General features: G+C 31.5%; 1 protein-coding gene across 1 annotated transcript in view; it reads left to right on the forward strand.

The window, feature by feature from the left end:
• Window positions 1–15,838, forward strand: part of LOC145322409 (A-type potassium channel modulatory protein DPP6-like) — a 107,406-nt gene that overhangs the window by 56,755 nt on the left and 34,813 nt on the right. The window contains exons 11-14 of the mRNA XM_080164399.1: window positions 11,999–12,068; window positions 12,491–12,597; window positions 13,340–13,463; window positions 15,455–15,529. Coding sequence (XP_080020525.1) covers window positions 11,999–12,068; window positions 12,491–12,597; window positions 13,340–13,463; window positions 15,455–15,529 — 376 coding nt within the window. The remainder of the gene's footprint in view (window positions 1–11,998; window positions 12,069–12,490; window positions 12,598–13,339; window positions 13,464–15,454; window positions 15,530–15,838) is intronic.

Below are 15,838 nucleotides of genomic sequence, written 5' to 3' on the forward strand. Positions count from 1 at the left end.
TGGCCGTCACACAAGCAGAGTTCACATAACTTCTTCTGCTGGACAACTTTCTTGCGGTCAACCACATCCATCTTCTTAAACGTGAGGCAACGGAAAATCGGGTGTTTCTCCTTGCAGCTCTCCACAGGACATGCACTGTTCCACTTGGAAGCCTTGTCCTTTCCAGCCTTTCCATTCTTATTGTCGTTGCGGCCAGATACTTGCGCGGCGGCAGCTCTGTCACGATTTCTCTTGCCGGCGCCACTGTCATAGGACATATCACCGGCCAACATGGCACCCCTGGTCCTCTCCAGCAGTTCTACAATCTTCGGGATGTTTGGTTGGTTCATGCTACCTAGCTCCATCATAATTTTGTCTCTCAAATTTTCAGGGCACTTGTCTTTAAAAATATGAATAAGAGTTAGGTGGTTGTAATCCTTTGCAGCAGAACCAACGATGGCTTCTACCTCCTGCATCATGCTCTTGAAGGTAGCAATTGCGCTAACCACGTCCACAGGTTTATCCACAGGTTTCATCTTGTTCAACTTAGTTAAAATCCTCATGAACCGGCGAGTGTTTGATAAAAACATCTGATCAAGAAACGCCCATTGTTCATTATGATCTCTAATCGCTGACACTTGCTTGCGTAGTTCCGGGTTGGTTATCACCTTCTCCATACACAACATCAGACTTAACCTCTGGTCAGCAAATCCATAACCAGAGCATAGATCCTTAAAGACCTGTTTAAAGTTTGGGTAATCCGTGTCAGTACCGTCGAACGACGGCAATAAACTGTTGTCCCAGCGCCCATACTGCGGGTTGGAACTCCGAATATCCACGGCAGACATACTTCTGGAGAGCATGGCAGGTGTCCCACTCTCATCCAGGTTAGATGAACGACGTTCCATCTCTCTAAGCCTTCGGTACATATCACGTACTTCTTGGCGCAACTCCACGGAAATTTTAAGCACTCCCATGTCCATCTTCACCTTCTCAATGACGTCAAGGTTCCTGGCGACAGTGCTTGACCTCGCGTCATCTGAATCATTGTCAAGCCAGTACAGAATTTTTGTACACTGCTCCAACGACGCATAAACTTTATCTGCAACAGTTTTCTGCTCACTAGCTTCATCCAAATCACGCTTGAACTCGCGCAGCTCACTAGTCTCCACGGCAGGTTTTAGACTTTTTATTAGGTCAGATTGGTCCTTGACCTCACTAAAAATGTCACGAATTGATTTTACAGTCACATTTTCACATGAACTAAAACTTTGGCAGGCTTTTAGATTGTCATAAAACACTTTTAACTGTTCATCAAAAACTTCTAGCCTTTCACTGCCAATAGCGATGGCTCGCTCAATTTTCTGCTTTTTGGTTAGTGGCATATTGATTCACTAGGTACTTATTTCACAGAAAAATTGTCACAGTTTATTGCATCAATAATTCACTAGATGCTATTGATCTCTTGATGAATGCTAACGCCTATTCATCAGATACTTTGAAATTGTCTCAACCATGACACTTTGGTTGAGTTTGACTTCCGAATTAGCGGGAAGTTCACGAGATCAGTTGGCGAACATACAAACCCCCAATACCAGGAACCATCAAGTTTCAACAGCAGGTTTGAATATAGATTTATTGATGAAATTATTTCAAAGACCTGAAATTACAATATCAATTAGTTCATAATTCCAGTTATTTATAACCACGTAATCTTATTTGCTTTTTAAAAATCATTTTTCTCTACGGTAAAATCTTTGGAAACTTTGGCTTTAAAGGAAAATTATTTGGTTTAATAAATCATTGTTAAATGCAACAATAAGGCACATAAAAATTACTAAAACATATATTAATCATAATTAAGTTTCATGCTTAGCTGGCTAAAGCCTTTTTAAAACTACATATAATCGTCCTATACACCATTCTTCCTAATAAAATTAACAAATTCTACCTGAAGCTCTTATGGTTTCAAATCCCTGATATACTAGGGTCGTTCACACACTATGAGACCAATGATAGGCCCAATTTTGTTCTCCGAAATCTTCACACTCTCATATCTCATTCAAAAGTAAAGAACGTGCGCATCAAAATAAACAAAACAATCCATGCCGCGCCACATTATGAAAGGAAAGCCATGAAAAGACGACATTTGCGCTTGGTTTTGGTTTAATGATAAGGAATTTAATTTCGAACTTGATAAACACAAAGCTTCCTCGAAAAGAGGTTAAGACAACATCCCTTTTTAAGGCAACCCTGTTTTAAAAAAGTAAATAAGAAAACTAGCAGTATGAAACAATGTTCATCATGACAACCACGTTTTACAGAACTATAACTATAAACAATGCATTTCCTGATGATTTCCTTTCCCTGTGAAGGAAAACTAAATCAAAACTACCCACTTTCTCATAAAAAGTCTTGGTCAGTAACAGGAACATGCTAAAATCATTTTTATTAAAATAATTGAAATGGCAAATTCAAAATTATGATTTTTTATTTGCGCAGATACTCTATAAATTCTTCATTTTGTCCGTCAGGCGGTGGATGATATAGACGTTGTAGCTCACTAAAGAATTGTATAAATAAAAATAATCTATTCAACGAAATTATAAATGTTGTATTTACCATGAGTGCCAAAAAAATTGGAACAATGACTATTGTAAAGTGTCATTAATTTGTTCCAACATTGTAAAATGTTTTTAATGGACTTACTTACTTTCTTGTAACGATTAAATAGTTGCTACGCTTCCTATATCGTATCTAACTGGTATAGGAATCATCGTGCAAAGTTTTTAATCTATAGGACAATTCTTTTTCCTTGTTTGCTAATATGCAACCAAAAGCCACCTAAATGACTGACAGGGTTTGCAATGGTGATGCCATTTTTTGCACAAATTTTGGTAACAAAGGGTAATGACACTTTCTGAATGTTTACAGGGAAGAAAGGACAATTGCAGTTAAATTATTGTACAACCCTTTTCTCATCTACAAGTTGAAAATAAAAAGTTTTGCATAGTAGAAAATGGGAGGGAGATTTTTGTATTGTCCATTGTCCTATCCCTGTAGAATATCGGAGATGTTCATGTCAACGACAAATGTTTCCTCTTTCCTGAAAAATGGCATTGTTTTTTTCTGATATATATATGTAGCTATTACTTTATTACAATCCGGCATAGAATACACAACACCTCCTGTTTCTTATGCATAGTAACTATTTTCTTAGCACGTTGTCTGAAACTATTATTCAGTATGGCTTGTAACTCGATTAATATCGCTGGATTAGAACCAGTCCTGGGACAATCTGAAAAATCATATATCTTTACAGATGTTATTTTAAAAATTATAAAATTAACACCAGTTTTGTTGGCCCGAGCTTTCGGTTCCTTGGTGCTTACAAAACTGGAAAATCTTTTATTTTTCATTTTACTGTTCGTGGAAAGCTGTCTTTAATACGATTGAAAATAAAGACAATTTATATTAAAGATAATGAAAACGTCTTCCCTAGTAATTGCTTTTGACTGATTGAAAAGTTATGGGCAAAATCTTTATTTTAGATGAAATATCTATTCTGGACAATTGTTATGTCTAATAAATTAGCAAGCTTTGTTAAGCATTGTTTGCTATTCTTTTGGTTCTTTAGGTTATTCTCCCTTGTATAATGTATAACTTTGTTATTTTCATTATATTAACATAATTTAATAATGGAGTATCTAGTTTTCTGAAACATTAATAGAAAAAATCTTTGAACTGAAACACATTGAGAAAAAAATCATCCAATGAAAACATCCAGTAATAGTAATGATTATCTTTCCAGTGCTTGGGGTAAAAATGACCACTTTTATTAAACGCATAAAGATCGATATGAATAATTTAAAGTGTACGTTAACAATATGCTTCCAAGTTTAACATGTAAATAACATGTGTCATCATAAAACTGAAGAATGAGACAAACTGTCTGCTTTTCTTTGATTTATGGTAAATAAAGTGCAAGCTATTAAAGCTGCTAAAATCAAGGCATAGAATTTTGTAATTTTTAACTTACATCACACCTTTATTATATACACATTATATTTTCTCAACAATGTAAAGCCTTAAATCAACATGATTTGATTTCACTTTAAAAAGCCTAAACAATTTTTTGAGCTTCAACAAGCTATAAAGATAAAAATTCGGTAATGTTTTCACAACTATATAAAAAAAACATTGATAATGTTAAAAACATTATGAAAAAATCCTGTAATAAAATCATCCAATAATGTTACTGCAAATCTTTCTAGTGTTCCTGTTAGGAATGCGCAAAAGTGATAATTTCAGCATCCTTAAAATAATTTTGCATCAAAGACAATAGAAATCATGATATTAATATTTTATTGTTTTACTTCAGACACAAACAAACATCTTTCATCACAAACAAAATGTCTTTATTTCTTACCATATAGTTTTTGAAAATTTCAAATAAAATGTGCACTATTTTAATAATGAGAAGAAAAAATAGAAGCTTTTTATAGTGCCTATAAAAATGACGTCATACTGGTCAATTAAAATGTATACTGGCCTGCCATTGTAGTCTGTATATTGGCCTATCGTTGGTCATTTTTTTACTGTCACAAAACTAGCTTTGAAAATAATTTTATTTATGTAATATTTCTAATCTTCTATTTTGAATGGATTGTATATTTCGTATCAAAGGGAATAAATGATCAAGCGATAGCAAAAGATGGTCGAAGTCATCCTGAGCTGGATCTTTAAATCATTTCAATGGTGCGCCAAATCGGGGTGCGCCGAATTTCAGCCAATCACAGCGCGGCATTTCGTAAAATGCTGTGCTCTCATTGGTGGAAAGTTGGCTCACCTTGATTTGGCGCACCATTGAAATGATTTAAAGATCCAGCTCTGGAATTTGAATAGTATTTTTTAACCTCTAATTTTGGGGGTGTTTATCTATGAATGAAGAGTTATTGTGTATTTATTACGAAACTATTATTATTTGTGGGGAATCTTTTGCCTAAAATTATAATACCAAAATTATTCCTTTTGTAAATTACAATTAGTGGTTGAAACTTTTGGACACTCAACTAAATGAACCAACTAATCAAAATTCATAAAAGTCTCAAAAACAGAAATATACCAAAACTTTGGGTTCTAGTTTAATAAACAGCCCATTGTCCTCCCCCTCCCTGTACTCACCAGTGAATAATGCAATTTTTTTAACTAAAAGAGACTTTTTTAAAGTAGTGTATATAATGTTATTGAACATAAAACAGTGTAACAGTATTTGTTATTATGTTGATTATGATATAAAACTCCATAAATTATTCATGTTAAGCCTAGGTCTGAAGATAAATGATTGGTATATTGAATGCCAAGTAATGCCATTTTTCCTATAATTGGAAGCTTATATAAAAAGGTTGGGCAGCCATATTGTAGACTGTGTATTTATATCTACTGTATTATAGACGAATTAGGATAATTTGAACATTATGTAGGGCATACTTGAAAATTCGCTTTCATTTTACAGGAAACAAGCTAGTTCTAAGACATAATATAAAGTTTTAACTATTTATTTTTTAATGAAAATATAATCTATGTATTTTTAAATTTTTATATTGATCATGGCAACATAAGAAGTAAAGTATGAGCAAAGAATAATTATTTTATCTGAATATCAAAAGGATGCTCTCAATAAAATCAATTAGAATCCGTGGGGTTGATTCCCGTGATGGCTGAATACCTGGGTTGAATCCCGTGTGGGCGGAATTCCGTGGGTTGAATCTCATATGGGCTGAATACCGTGGGTTGAATCCCGTGTTGGCTGAATTTCGTTGGGTTGAGTCCCGCTGGGCTGAATTCCTTGGGTTGAATCCCGTGTGGGCTGAATTCCAATGGAACCAAGATAAAGATATGTAAAATTTTTAATAATTTATTTTTTCAATGTCTTTAATCGGCCCAATTCATAAGAAATTATTTTTAATAGCTATTTTTCTCAATAAGCCTTTAATCTATCGCAAAAATTAAAAGTCTAAAAGTTTAAAAACAAAGTGCAACTAAAAACCAATTAACTTTATTACAAATTACATTATTTATTTCTATTTTCTTGTGCACCCTAATAATATATATTGTAAAGAGTAAATGATGTATGTATAAGAATTTATTTATTTATTTATCTAGCATCAACAATTATTCAGCCATCCTTGAAGATCACTCTTTTCTTCTTGCAGGGATCTAAAGGTATAAGACAATGGCCGATAAATTGTTGTAAATCCCCAATGATGATACACAGAATTACCCATTATGTAGATACAATTAGTGGTTGAAACGTTTTTGACAGTCATGTTAATGAACAAACCAAACAAATTCAATGTAAGTCCCCAAAGTTGTTAATCCGACGAATAAGAAAAGTTTATTATAAAACTTTGGGGGCTAGTGTAATAAACAACCCAATGTTCCCTCTTTTCCCAGAGTTCTCGTCTGTTGTTGCATCATACATTTGGCTTTATGTGTTTTTGATTATCAATTATCTCATCATACTAATATAGATATAAACAGTACAATCAAATGTACTTGGTAATATGTTCAGTTATGTAATTTTAATGCTTTTAAGAAGTAAGGGGGGAGTGGAGGGTGTCACCAGCCCCTCTAAAAATTGAAATTAAAAATTCTTCTTTTTGCCATGCTTTTTATGTATTAGACAAAAGTTCAAAAATTTAAAATAACTATTTAGATACAATTTTTTACAAATATGCAGAATAGAACTCCACAAAAAAAAAATAAAAAACTAAATTTGGTGATTTCCCTAAATGTGCAGGGTCGAGCACAGAACCCATCTTCCATTTAGAAATTAATTGTAATAAGAGATATGGTGGTAGAGTTCATGTGTAAATTTTTTACACTGGGTAAGGTTAGGTTAAGTTATATTTGGTACATAGTAAAACTGCAAGATTAGGGCACATTGAGCTAGAAGGCCTTGCAGTAGTTCTCCTTCATAAAAAAATATTACCAGCCCTTTCTTACAATTTATTTTTAAAAGGGAGGGTATCTGAGGTCCCTAAGCACTTTGAGTAAAAGTACATCAAATTTAAACAAATTAATCACAAACCAAAAAATGAAGAAGCTTATCACTTCATTCCATCTCCATTCTTTACTCAAAAATAACCATATTAAATTAAACTTTAGAAGGGTAAGCAGAAAAAAAGTAAATTTCATTACTTTCAAAGACATGTATGTTAAATTATAAAGTGAATGAATCTATTAATTCATATATTCGACATATGAAAATATACACTGAGAGAGGGCAAACACCAATGTCTGTGCTTTACAATCCTTTTAAACATCAAACAAGTTTTGTTATGATGTATGTTTTATTATATTTATGTGTTACAGTAGGGAATAAGAGTTGATTACTGTGTACTTATGTGGTTCTTTTGCTGTGTTTTTACATCAAAGATTTTTTTTAAAAACCAAGATGATTGCAGGTTATTTTTGGATAGGACAAAACAAATAATTTTCTGTTTTGTCTTTAACTAATCTATTGTAGCCGACATAGTAAAAAGGTTGATATTATTAATTGCATTAAGATATACTCATCATTTATTGGTTAAAGTTGTCACCCAAGAGCCCAAATGTGTCTTAATTCAATATATTTTTCAATATTCCATCTTAAAAGTCCTCAACAAATGCCATAAATATATTCCCTGGCTCTATTGCGATCTTTTGATATACAATTATGTCCTTCAATCTGTATGGATTGGATATAATAAAAAAATAAAAGACCTTGTCTTAATTTGCGCCAAAATAATTTCCCAAATTATTTTGCTAGTTTGGTACAGGTGAGATTATTTGCTCTGGTAAACAGTAGCAACTCATATCCCTAACTATCTTATATACTCTAGAAAGGTTGTCTAGAACACAAATTGCTTTATTATAGAAACAATCTAACATATTTACATCTAAAACAATCATTTTTACAGTAATATCTTTTAGAAACAAGAACAATTACATTCATTTGTGTAATTTTTTCAAGAAAAACAGTTAAGGTTGCTTAAAAATTTTGTAATTCTAATGCTCTTATTTACACTTTAGACTGAATTGTTTTCAATTTTAAAAGCTTGCAGAAGCGTGCAGGTGGGGTATTCTGGATACAACCCCATACGTGTACAACCATCTACATCCCCATTGCCAAGGGTCTACATCCTCAGTAAAACTTCAAGAAAGGTGTTAAAAAATGGGCCTATTAACCAATTAAAAGGATGCTTGTTTGACTTTTATTAATGTTGATTATGTGGGGGAGTGTATCCATCCCCTGACATTTAAAAACACAACCTTTTTGTCTGTATTACACTCCTCATGATTTTGGTCCAAGAAGTGGTTGTCAAAGTTTTGAGGTGCTTCGTGCTGACAAAATTCTGTGCACACTATTATTTTAAAAGCATAAAATTTTAGATTTAAGTTTCACAATATGTCAACTTTAATTCTGAACACCATCTGAATATACAAATATGAGCACTTAACATTATCATAAAATGTACTTCAAGTAAAGTAAAGAGAAAAAATTTTAAAAAGTTTTTAAGGTTTTTTTACTTCAAAATCAAATTCAAAGTATAAATCAGCCATTAAAGTAGTAAGCGTTTTTTTTATGTAAAGAAGGATCTCATTAACCGCTGAACCAATAAGATTATCGTTTACAATTAAGCTTCTTATAGGACCCGGGTAGGTTTTTAAATATTTTGGCGGAGAGCATCCCACATTAAGTGTCCCTAGAGGCATCTAGCATCGTAGCCGCTGGTAAATAATAAGATAAACTGTAAATAATAGGATGTTTGTCTGTTTGTTTGTCTGTGTGTCTCGAAGGATCTCGCTTAACAGGGTAGCTTCTCATAAGTCCCGGGAAGGTTTATAACTATTTTCTTGGGGGGTGGAACACCCCCAACCCCCCAAAAAATGAAAAATACCCCCCCAACCCCCAAAAAAAAAAATATTTATTTTTACTTTTTCTTTTAAAATCTAAAATAAGAAATTGGGTTATCAAATTCGACCCCCTCCCCTTCTCAAGTGCCCCTAGAGGCCTCTAGGGCGTAGCCGCTAGTGGTTGCATATAGCTGTAACCAACAAATGAATTAATTCGAAAAATATTAGTGATTTCAGCTGATTTTCGTGATTTTGAGGGGCAACGCTTCATAGTCAACTACTAAAAATTTAAAATGGTTGAGCTACTAATGTAAAACGCGTGTTAAACAGTAACCACTAAAAGCTTTGACTTTAGATGTAATTTTTCATCATACATTATGTGAAAGTTGAGAGATATATCAAAACAAGGAAAAATGTTCTAATGATAATAAAATAATATATAGTAATAAAAGCTATCTACATTCAAAATAGAAAACTGTCATAAATTATAAAAATCAAAATATGAGTGGGAGGCAAGGGGTGTAAAAAGTTTCAATTTATTTGCCCTCTGGGTAAAATTAATTTGAATACGATATTTGTAAATGATGAAACTATTTTTGGTGTTTAATTCGTATCAAAAATACCTGCTTTTTTAAACGCAAACAGGAACAATTTTGCGGAAAGAGGAGGGGAGGAATAATAAATACTTATTTTTGTTATCCTCAAGGACGAATCTACTTCTTTGAAATTTTGCCTTTAGAATATATCTTCCCTTTTCTGAATATGCTTATTATGAATAAATTAGTTTTTATTCTACATACTTGTTTATTATAAACATATAAAACACATTTATTTTGGTGATGGATGTGGCTAGGGGCTTTTATACAGCATACATTAAAAAGACTTCTCTAGCGGAAATGTTTTTTTATCAAGGAAAGCTATGAAAATAAACAGTGATGTAGTAGCAAGCAAGTAGAGAGTGTGGAAAATGGGCTGTTAATTACACTAGTCCCCAAAGTTTTATGGAAACGTTTTCTTAATCGTTGGCTTAACATCTTTGGGAACTATAACTAAATTTTGATTAGTTGGTTTATTACGTTGAGTGTTCAAACGTTTCAACCATTATTTTTAATCTACAGAAGGGGTAGTTTTGTATGTCATCATTGGGGATGTACATCAATTTCTCGGCCATTGTCTTATACCTTTAGATCCCTTGCAAGCAGGACTTAGTTAGATATAAACATCTTAGATCTATAGAAGACGCAAAACTAAAACGAGAAACATTTATAAAGAAACAAGGATGACAACATCCATAAAAGCGAAGCACTGAAACGTTAGGACAAACGGACATTAACACTTGTATAGTGTCGGAACTGAATAAACAGAATATAAAAGTATAAGAATCGAAGCAAAATTGTTATTTTTGTTGAAAAACTGCTTGATAAATACTTACATTTTTAGAACTTGATTATAGAGTTGCTTCGCTTATAATATTGTTCTTTGTTGTCCCTGGAATCAACATACAAAAATTAAGATCAAACGGATATTTAGATCACATAAAAATGTGTTGTTAAAAAAGTAGAAAAATCAACATGTTTAAAATGGACGTACGGACATTCTGGTAATGATTATAGAGTTGCTACGCTTTCTATGTAAATCGTACCTAACTACTACAGGAATCATCATACAAAGTTTGAAATCGATAGGACAATTCTAACATGCCTAAATTAACGAATAAAAGCTATCTCGGACGGACGGACGTACGGATCTACCCTAATTATATAAAAGCTTTGCTTTTAAAAATCTGACTTTAAAATTGTTAACAATATAATTCAAATGTATTTATCCACCCCTTATTCCCTAAAAAGACCTTACTTAATCCTGTAATATCAAGTAGTAAAGTTTTTTTGTCTGATGCTTAAGATTTAAATAACTATTAGTTTTTTTGTCTGATGCTTAACATTTAAATAACTATTAAACAGATTAAATTATCCATTTTTGATGAAAATCATGTTGGTACCAAAATTGTTAAGTCTATCTTATTTTTAGATATAAATCTTTAGATGGTTTTAGGCTACTTTTAGTACCCTACCCATCGAATACATGGCCCATAGATGCTAGCAACCTATTTCTCTTTAAAAGTATTAAAATCTTGAAATGTATTTAATAAGAAAAAAAGGTAAAAATTTAGATTATCTTACATAAATTAATGTAAGTATACTTGGAGAATTAAAACAAGAACAACAATATACAAAAAGAAAATCTGAGATAAAAATTTCATACAATTATTGAGTAACAATATCTCTTTTTGAATTAATCAAAATAGGCTTAAAATTTTTCAACAAAATTAGATAATATTATGTCTAAAGATAAAATGGAGCTGGTTAAAGTGTCTTCAAAGAGGGGAATAAATGTACAAAGTTTTTTTTAAATATTCTGATTGGCGTGATAATAGATGAAAATATGACGTCAATCTGGATACTTCGGCCAAAAGTCTTTTTTCATTTCGTCCCTTTTTTGTTATACACTTTTACCAGCTTCAACACGGTTATATAACCCTTCTAAAGAAAAGCTACGCTGTCAAAAAAACTACAATTTATTTAATGTCACTCAAGGGCCTTATTGTCAGTATGGTTTGGTGCTTACCTTTAACCATTTTTTTTTTAAAGCAAATCTTTGGTATAATTTAGTCTCTGTAGATAATGATAGGGCTTGTAGTGAGGTTGTTTGCAGAGGTATAAGGGTTAAGACAAAGAACAATAAATTGATGTACATCTCTAATTATGATAATCGAAATTACCCCTTCTGTAGATTAAAATTATTGTGCGAAAAGTCTAGACAATTATAATATTTTCCATCCAATCAAGATTGAATTTATGTAATTAAAGCTTTTTAGTCAACGAATAAAAGATCGTGCTAGTAAAACTTAGGGTACCAATATAATTTACAGTTCAATGTTGCCTAGACAAACCTACCTAACTCTAGAATTCCTGGCTATAAATTATTTAGAAATAGCATACTTCACTGTTTAAAAAGGCCATGAAATATTTGTTGTTTTTTTTCAATGACACCTCCCTTCTTATTATTTCTATCGTACTTGAAAAAATCAAACCTTTTCTACAACTATGTATGTATTTAGGGAATACGGCAACGCAGATTCTACAAGACCTGGTAGAAAACCTAGAGAAAAGGCATTTAGATATCCTAAGGTAAGTGCCTGTATTTCTATCTATTTATGTATAAAAATTAGTTTAAATATCAGCCTATTTTTACTATCTTTAATCATGTTTTATCTATTTATCTATCTTCATACTATCGAAAAAATATATTTCAATCTATAAACTATTTATAATTCATTCTATATATTAAGTTATATATGATATTATAAAATTCTTCTATCATTTCATTTTTCAATCTATCTCCTATTCATCCTTCTCTATTTCTCTCTCTGTCAACGCATCCATCATTAAATCCATCTATTCATAAATATTATATCTATCCATTTACCAATTTATCCATTATAATTTCCATTTAACTAGCCATAACTCTAATTTCTAACTTTGTTTATCAATTTATTTATCAAGTCACCTATGTATTATTCTATCTATTTATTCTATTTTTTGCATTTTAGGCTGGAGAAAAAAATCCGCGAGTAAGTTTATATGTTGTGAATCTGGGGACTAAAGACAAGTATAATCAACATATTAGAGTTGTGCCTCCAAATGATATTGTCAACAGGTAAGAGATTTCTCTCGGCCAAAAATGTTATTTTAAAGTTTTTATATATATCATATTTCATAAAGGGAGAGGTAGGTTTCGGGTAAAATCCGTAAAGGTGTGTGTTTTAAGGCTTAAAAATAGTAGTAGAACGATAATATTCACTAAATAAGTGTATTTCTTATTGAAAAGAACTATAGACAACATTTTTTTAAAAGTTAACCTAATTTTTTATCGTTCTACTACTGTTTTTAACTTATAACACATTACTTTTACGGATTTTATCCGAAACCTACCTCTCCCTTTATTAAATCCTTTTCAAATTACTGTATTATCTAAACTAAAAATAATTGATGAAAAAATTTTATGAATTACAATTATGTCCGTGTGTAAAAGTAGTAGATTGTATGTTTGTTTCATTCGTTTTTATCAGAGATTTTTTTTGCAAATTCTTTTTGCCAAAAAGCATTAGAAAATAATCAATCGTTGTATGTGAAAGAAACGTATGTTTGAAATTATTAGGGTGATTTTCTATCTTACTGAAATTTGTAGATTGTGTCTGATTGTCTGCCTTTAAATTAATATGCGATTCTTGGCCAATTTTAAATTTAAAATTAATTATTCTTAACGCAGTATCTAGTAGTTGTATGGGGTTTGTACGACTGTATGTACATGAAAGGGCTTTTTTCATTTTAAGGGGGTATATGTTTTCATGAAAGCTATTGTTGTGTTTTTAATTCTTTAAATCTTTAATTATTTATAGTGATCATTATTTGATGGAAGCTGCATGGTTGTCTGAAACAGATCTGTGTGTCCTGTGGATGAATAGAGGCCAAGACATTGCCTACTATACACTCTGCAAACATCCGGACTTTATTTGTAAACAGGTCTGTTTTAATTATTATCTAAATTTATAGGGCGGAAAAGATATTAGGGTTCTTATTACACTAGTCCCCAAAGTTTTATGATAACGTTTTGGAACTTTTATTGGATTCTGATTGGTTAGTTTAGTAAGTTAGTCTTCAAATGCTCCAACAACTGATTGTAATCCAGAGAAGAGGGAATTTAGTGTTTTATCATGGGGGATGTAAAACAATCGGACATTGTCTTATAAATTTAGATACCTTAAATAACTCTCATTGTATTTTGTGTCAAATGCTTTACTAAATATAATCAAACTGACTTTAAATTTACAAATAAATTTTAAGTCTTACCAATAAACTATCAATCGTGCTAAGAAAATTAACTGTTTCTTTTTGGTACTTTAAAAAGATATACGATTTTTTTTGGAAAATAAGCTATCGAATAAACATTTCATATTTATTTTTTTACCGTCAGCTAAGAATTTTACCTTACTACTTTCTACAAGACACGGGGACAGTATTTAAATATGCATATGACCAAATCAATTTTAATGTTCAAAATCGAACACAGTAATAGTGTCTGACTGATTATGACGTAACAAAAAAAATTAGCCAATGAGAGGCCGTTATTGACCAATGGTAAGATTTATAGTGGCCTCTCATTGGCTAATTTTTTTTGTTACGTCATAATCAGTCAGACACTATTACTGTGTTCTTCAAAATCAAATCGAAGGGTATCGTTGATTTCATACAGCAATAGGTTTAAAGAAGATTTATCTCTATAATAATGATTCCATCCAATCGTGTTATTATATTTTGCTGAACATATGTCCATGTATCCGATTTCATGTTAAAATATTTTAATTTTGAGAGTAATATTCCTAGAAATCAAATTTTTATCCTTTGATTTGAAAAAAACTATCACAAGTTATGTCCAAAAGCAGCGCAGTTATAAAACAATGAAAATTGGAGGTATTTCGCATTTGAATACAAAAATTAATACTCATTGCGAAATAAAGCAAATTTATGATAGTTAAAAGAGCACATTTTTATCATCTGGTACATTACATTTAAAGCTTTATATTTTCCATTTTAATGTATAATGATGGGGTGACGTAATTACGAACATACAAATACAACAAAGTTGAAGAAGAGCTGCGCAAGTAAAATGAAATTCACGAATGTAAAAAGTTAAATTAGAAAAGATTTATTTTCATAATTCTGGGAATAACAAACTTAAAATCAAGGTTTTGCCATAAAGTAGGCTAGAAAAAGGTAACATATGTTAGTTTAAGAATGTTACTCTTGTCCTATCTATTTCAAACTTTACATGTAGAATCGTAGATTCTTGACTAAAATATAAATTTTCTCAGAGTCTGAAATTTTTATGTGTGAAATTATGCCTCAAGTAGCTTTTTTTAGATGGTTTACATTGGCTTAAGTGTCCACTCCCTCCCTACAAATACTTAGCTAGACTCCGAAAGATTGATCCGAAATGGCTCTACTTTTCAGAGAAGCTATAAAAATGTCTTGGGTTGGATTTTTGGCTGTTTTTCTGACCTTCAGTGTCCTTCTTTAGAGTATAGAGGAGAAGCTACTAGTTGTAGAATAAAGCAATTGAAAAAAATTGTTGGCGCGTTTTCATCTATTTGTTTACCTTTATACGTACTTAATAATATTTTATTTGATTTTATAGAAGTGAACGAAAAACATGAAATGATCAGATATCCAGATGTTTAAGATTCTATACACTTTTTTCATAATTTCAAATTGTTTTTTTAATTTTTAGTTTACTTATATATTTATCTCCTATATGGCTTCGAATCAGTGGCTTGTAAATCGCCTTTGCTTTAAAACCTAGCTATTTTAGCTGGATTAATTGAGTTTTGTGACATAATGCGAATTCATGTATCCTAAGTTTTCAATTTAATATCTGAGGAAAGTTGTCATTAATAAGTTAAAATAACTATTCTTTGTTTAAAAGATCTTAAAATTTCAATTTATTTTGTTTATAGATACTTGTTGAACGAGCCACAGACGTCATAGGAGCTGGTTGGGTTGATCATTGGGGTATACCTCACTTCTCTAAGGTAAGAATAGATGTTTGATAGGGTACTAAATGTGTTATTGGAGATAATTGGGTTGATCATTGGGGTATACTTCACTTCTCTCAGGTAAAAATAGACAATTGTTGGGGCATTATATATGTTATAGGAGCTGGTTGGGTTGATCATTGGGGTATACCTCACTTCTCAAAGTTAAAAATTGAGGATTGATGGAGTATAAAAGATGTCATAGGAGCTAGTTGGGTTGATCATTGGGGTTTAACTAACTTTAAAGATATTATATGAGTTAATTGGAACAATAATTGGGGTAGGCCTCAGTTTTATAATAGGATA

The sequence above is a fragment of the Acartia tonsa genome, chromosome 6, assembly GCF_053477335.1.
Source record: "Acartia tonsa isolate MP-2025a chromosome 6, ASM5347733v1, whole genome shotgun sequence".
NCBI classification, from domain to species: Eukaryota; Metazoa; Arthropoda; class Copepoda; order Calanoida; family Acartiidae; genus Acartia; species Acartia tonsa.